The 6,270-nt window shown below is 51.6% G+C and overlaps 1 protein-coding gene across 1 annotated transcript; it reads right to left on the reverse strand.

The window, feature by feature from the left end:
• Positions 1-4,473: 4,473 nt before the first annotated feature.
• NGA_2094500 (cug-bp- and etr-3-like protein) lies at positions 4,474-6,270 on the reverse strand (the record flags this gene model as incomplete). The annotated part of the gene is made up of 1 exon (XM_005854228.1): positions 4,474-6,270. A coding segment is annotated over one exon (1,411 nt), but the record flags the coding sequence as incomplete, so codon positions are not given.

A 6,270-nucleotide genomic window follows, 5' to 3' on the forward strand; every position in this document is an offset into this window, starting at 1 on the left:
GTCGCACGTGCTCGACGCGGTGGTGGGGCTTAACCGAGCCAGGTTCGAAGAACTTGCGATGTTGCCGCTGGCTTCGACACCAAACCTGCGGGGCTGCGAGCCGCACTCATAAGCAGTTTTCTCGCTTGAAAATGGTTGCCTACCATGGGAATTTGTCAACTCAACACATCGCGACGGGAAAAGTCGCTGAACTTCTTCGCACAAGCGCTGGATAGTGTCCTCCTGAGCACGCACGGTAGCGATTAGTTCTGCCTCCCTTTTAAAAGGATGAGTGATCCTTTCATTGATTCCTCCCTCTGTGTTCGCAATGAAACACGTATCGTGATCCCCAGCCACCATATCAATGTGTTCTGAGAGGTCAGTTGGTTTGTCAGGATATCGGAGTTCTTGATTTTTGTTAGATTTTTGTGGCTGGCGGTGCTGGCAATCCAGTTCTTGCCGCTGTCGACAACTTTCCTGATGATGGTGTTGATGCTGTTGCTCTGGCTGTTCTTGCTCCTGCTTTTCATGCTGCTGCTGCTGCTCTTGTCTATGCTCCTGTTGCTGTTGCTGTTGCTGTTGCTGCAGTTGTTGTCCTTGCAGGTTGTTCTTTTCAGCAAGCTTAGCAATCGCCGGCCTGGGGCCTCCGTCAACTTTCCCTTTCTTCAATTCAGAAATCTCCGCCTGTAGTGCCTCAAGCTTCCCATGCCACTCCCCAGCACATGCGTCGACAGCTTTTTGAATGCGAGTGTGTACCTCTTTCTCCTTCAACAACACCCGGCGATTCGTTTCCTCCTCCCAATTCATGCGCTCCACTTCCAAACGACTTTGAAGGCGTCCTATGGAGTGTTGGAGTGAGGCGCGTTCTTCTGTGAGAGACACGACTTGCTCTTGCAGCTTGCTTATAGTTTCTGAATCACTTTTCGAAGATGTAGTAATATCAGAGACCAAAGGTGCCGCAGATGAGGAGGGAGGGGCGGAAGAGGAATCAGGACGGGATGAAGGTAAAGGAACAAGCGATTGTTCTCCTTGTACCGCCCGGCCGTGCTCCTCGTGCTTGTGCAAATTGTCTTGTTGCCGCTTCTTTTGATTTTCTAGCGTCCTCTCATTTTTGATTTCGGGCTGAGAATCGGTATCATCGAGCACTTCTTCCAAAGAAATAATTTCATCCTCGTCCTCATCCTCTTTCTCTTCTTTTTCTGTCATCGTGTGAGCCTTCAAGTGACTGGCTCGCGCTCCAATCATCGCTTTCATTTTTTGAAATTTCGTCCTATATTCTGCGTCAAGAGGGTGCTCCCAAATTGATTTGTTCAGTGTTTCGTTGAAATAAAAGGGGACCGCACCGTCTTCTTCCCCCAATATAATCTCCCAGCCCGCGGGCACTGGTGCTTCCAATGATTCTTCTGCAAGCCACAAAAAAGCCGAGTCCTTATCTGGATCCATTCCTAGCGATTGAGCATGGCACATGATTGCCTCTGTCTCCTCTGATGTTGGCATCGCTATCACAGTCAAAATAGCTATGGTAGAGCGTGCGCTGTTCGTCGTGAAAGATAAACGACACTGTAAAGAAGAAATCTGGAAAAAAAAGAATCAGGCATATTTTTCCAACAGTCATTTTCTTGAAGGCTAGTCGTGTCACACTGAAAGCGACGGAGTTGCACTGAAATTACACACCTTCCTCGTGGTTTTACCTTGCAAGGCAACGGTTGCGATCCATAACGGTTCTGCTTTTCAAACTCTCGAAACGTCTCCCGGATATCAACATCTCTGTGCCATTACTGTGGAACAATTTCTTTACTCACGACTGTGCTCGCATCTGGACTCTAAGCATGTCTTCGATGAATGAGGGGGAAGTACAAACAGATACATCCCTTGATATCAAGTTTGCGTCTTCTTTGGAGGTCGCATTGTATGTTCGCTGGAGACGTGCATTAAGTGGAGATGAATCCATACCAGAGGCGGAGCCCTCATCGACGTTGGAAAAAGCACGCAACCGCTGGTGGCAAGAAATAATAAGAGAGTACACCAAGCTAGAAAGAAGGTAAGGTGGATGCTTCCCGCAGTCAAAGAGGGAAAGGATGTTAAAGAACAGAATTCTCCATTGCTGGGTTTCTTATCAAGACCGTCCCCTTTCATTTACTACATTTTACGAGATACCATGGCTTGACACATTTGCAACAAATGTTCGGAGAGATGGATCGTCATGTGGGCAGGCTTACCCGCCCAGATCGGGTCGCACTCGCAGTGTTCTTTCATGAGTACGTAAAATGTCGTTAATGAAGCATATGTGATCTTGTTTATTTCAAAAAAAAATCATCACCGGTATCTCCAAGTTTAATATACGATCCGCGGAGCAGTATTAATGAGGAAAAGAGTGCGGAGCGATTCAATGCGTTCGCGCAAGAGGCAACACGGATGGTACGCATGTAAAATATGACGCTCGGGAGAGATACTTTATAGCTTGGAGCCCATCACAGTTTTTTTTTTTGAATCACTACAGTCTAAAGAGGACATAGGCGTGGTGCATGCTTACATACTGGCGACCAAGACACACCAGATGTCGCAGTCTCCTGAGGTCGATGACGATCTCGCCCTCTTTCTTGACATCGACATGAGCATCCTTGGTCAACCGCGCGAGATTTACATGCGGTAAGGACATAAGTATAAGAATCCCGCATCGGTGTAAGAATACTCTCTTGCGAAGAAGGGGTGGTTGTTATTTTCCTCCTTTGTCTCACCTGTTGAGCCCTATCTCTATCCATCTTTTCCAGGTATGCAGGAGCAATTCGAGCCGAATACAAGCATGTCCCTCGTTCTCTTTACCTTGAGAAGCGTGCACAAATCCTCTCGTCTTTCATAGAAGGGGGAGGAAAATACATCAAAGGGGGAAGACAAAGTTTGAGAAGAGAGATATACGCCTCTCAATTCTACAAGAATGAGTTGGAGGAGCAGGCGCGCGACAACATCGCGGGAGAAATATATATGCTAAGGAGAGGAGTAATACCATACGAAGACAAGGAGCGTTAAACCTCATTAAGCTGAGGGTACGACGCATGATAAAATTAAAAGGACGTAAGACAAGTTTTTCGTAAGATTGCGGAGGGAAATACTCCTTTTCAAATCAGCTCCACTGTATCAATTCTGTCTGAGGAGCTGTTTGCAATTTTGTCACATGAGATGAAAGTACCCCAGTCGAAAATGCTTGCAATATGATAGGCTCGGATTCCGAAAAGTCACAGTAATTCCCCACAACCATACATTTCACAGATAACCAATCCTTCAATATTCATCACTGAGTTGGTAAACATAGCCCAGTCCACTTCCTAGACAGGTTATGATGAAGGCGAAAAATAGGAGCCGCGACTCATGCTCCGTTTTGAAAACGTTTTGATGAAAATTATGAAAAAAAAATGCTCAACAACTTTTAACATGGCATGTTTTATGTCCGATTTATGCAAGGTTACCGAATTTTTCCTTGACTTTTGAGAAAAACAAGAAAAATCGAAAGCAGGTTTTTGGGGGGTGCATGGCTGCGACAGGACTCTTACGAGCCTACCGGAGTAATTACAGGAAATATCGGACTCTTTCTTTTCATCAATTTACTCTCTCATTGTGCCTCAAGAAAAATTTTGAAGGGGTTTGAATGAAAATTGGCACCATTTGAGTCGGATCCTGAGGAACAAAATGCCAGTGGGCGGGAGGACCAAGGCACGGTCAAGGCCCTGCTGCCAGTGCACGATCAACATGTTCCGTCTCGTGCTAAAATCACTTAGATGTTGCGGTCTACTTTACGGCATGTTGAAGGCGTCCAATGCTTCACGAACTGAAGCATGTTATACGGTGTCAGAGCTGGGTTCCCCTTGTTGTCATAGGCATTTTGTCAAGTTGCTGTTGCAGCGTTATCATCCGCATCGGCCCACGCAGAGAGAAGGAATCGCCAGTATTATTCAATGCCATGCGAATACCAAAAATTCCAAAACTACGGCCTTTTGCCGTCAAGACGCCAGGATAGCAAAGCTGTGAAAACCTTGTTCAGGGAACGAGTTGCCGATCTGTGTGATTGATGGCAGGGGCGTGTGCGTGTCTGGTGTTTTTCGAGACTTTTGGACATGGTACGTACTTACTTCTCGATAGTCCGGTGTGTTCTTCGCAGCACCCCCCAGGCTCGAGGCGACTGGCATTGGAAGGTACACATTGCTTGGGCACGCGCATAAACTTGCTCCACATGCATCTTGCTTGCGCTGTGCGTGAAATATGTGCCTTGCTTTTATTTTTGGTGTCGTCCGGCAAGGTCCTTCGGTTAGATCTGCTTTGTTGATGAGCTCGGCAGGCCTGCAGGACTCACACCCCCCTTGACTTGAACACGATTTGCGTGGCCATGTCCCATCACGATAAGACGACCGAGGCCAACCTCACACGAGGACAGAAAGCTCCACGCCTATTGCACGCAAATTTGGTGGGCACTGATCTTTGGGTTTATCATGACATGTGCACACAGGTCTGGGTGTGCTTATATATCACCGTGGAGGAGGTGCCATAATATTTGGTATCAGTCCCCCAAAGTCTTGAGGACTTGTTGGAGCCTGTTCGTCTAGCATTTATTGCCTCTAGTGTCCACAATTTCGATGAACGCGACAATAGGCGGGGCTTCCTCCATGTACAAAGACTAGTTCGTTGGTACAGGGCCCGAGAGCAAGGTTCTTCTAGTGTGGTACCCGGACACGGGCTGCATCGCCTCCCAGGGCGCCCACACGTCTTGGTAACCCCAACTTAGGTTTACGTGTGAAGAAGCCTCACACCACGTACGGTGCAGGCTGCTTGTGGGAAATCCAATTTTTGTGGGGACATCGCATACACACCAGCACGTCACTTGTTCCCTTCGATGGCCTGTCCGCCGTACTACGACCGTCCCACCCCCAACCCTGGCGGCGGACGTCGGAGCCGCCAAGGCTCGATCGCTTCCATCCCTGTATCGCACGCTGGACATTCCTCTCCGTACCAAAGGGATACGTCGGACGGACGACCGCAGGCCTCGTCTCCTTCCTACGGCCCGGGGGCGGGGGAGGAAACGGTCGGGCACTACCCGCCCTCCCACCACCACCCCCATCCCTCCCACTTCTCGCGCCCAGGTACCGAGGGGCCGTACGCGGAAGGGATGACGGGCCGCAATAGCTCCCCTCGTCAGCATCCCCAGCCCCCTTCTTACACTGTGCCGGGCTCCACGCACCCTTACTACCCCCACCATCCTTCCTACGGCCTGGGAGGGGGCCCCGGGGAGATGGCCATGCCTGTCTCGGAGCACCTGGGACATTACCGAGTGCCCCATGCCTACCATGGCCCTCCTTACCCCGACAATCACCCGCCGCCGCACCACGCGAACCTGCCGCCGCCTCATTCCCCCCAACAGCAGCATGGCTTCGACCCGTCGGGCGCTGTGAACCCTGGTCCCGAGGGGGGGGGGAGGCCCAAGGCCGCTGTTTCCCAAGCTGGCTCCGGCACGGGGGCCTACGCTTCCCATTCCCGGTATCAGGGCCCACCGTCCTTCTCCTCCTCGATCCCGCCCGGCGCCCGGGGCGCTTATCTGCCCCCCCCTGCCATCAACACCTCCCTCGCCTCCTCCACCGTTTCCTCCTCCGGCATGCATTCCTATCCTGCGCATCCTTATCCGGCCCCGCACGTCACCTCCTCCAGTGTGACCACCAGCTTTCCCGACGTCAACCAGGCCACCCCTGCCGCGTTGACGGTCACGAGCTCGGGCGGTGTCCCCCTCTTGGAGTATGTGGACCGGGAGGGCTCGACCTGCATCATCTACGAGGTGCCCACCGCCTTTTCGGAGGCGGCCTTGGCCTGTGCTGGGCCTGAGGGTTACCCTCCCTGGTCCCCCGGGGCGCCGATCCAGACGGTTCGGGATGGAGACGTGGTTACCTCGGGGCCCGACGGCTGCAATTTGTTCGTCTTCCACCTTCCCAGCAATTTCAGCAACGCGGACTGTTTCAATCTGTTCAGTGCCTACGGGACCATCATTTCCGTCCGGATTATGGTGGAGAAAGGCACGGGCCGGAGCCGGGGCTTTGGCTTCGTCTCCTTCGACTCGGAGGCGGCGGCCGAGCTGGCGATTGAGATGTTGGACGGTTACCAGCTTGGGCACAAACGTTTGAAAGTCCAGCACAAGAAAATGGAGTCGCCCTCGGTATGTCTGGACGAAGAAGGGAGGGCCGGGCGAGGCGGGAGCCAGGTCCCTCGGGAGGGAGGTAAGGGGGGCGAGGGGGAGGAAACCGCCTCCCCCACGTC

The sequence above is a fragment of the Nannochloropsis gaditana genome (assembly GCF_000240725.1).
Source record: "Nannochloropsis gaditana CCMP526 unplaced genomic scaffold scaffold578, whole genome shotgun sequence".
NCBI classification, from domain to species: Eukaryota; class Eustigmatophyceae; order Eustigmatales; family Monodopsidaceae; genus Microchloropsis; species Microchloropsis gaditana.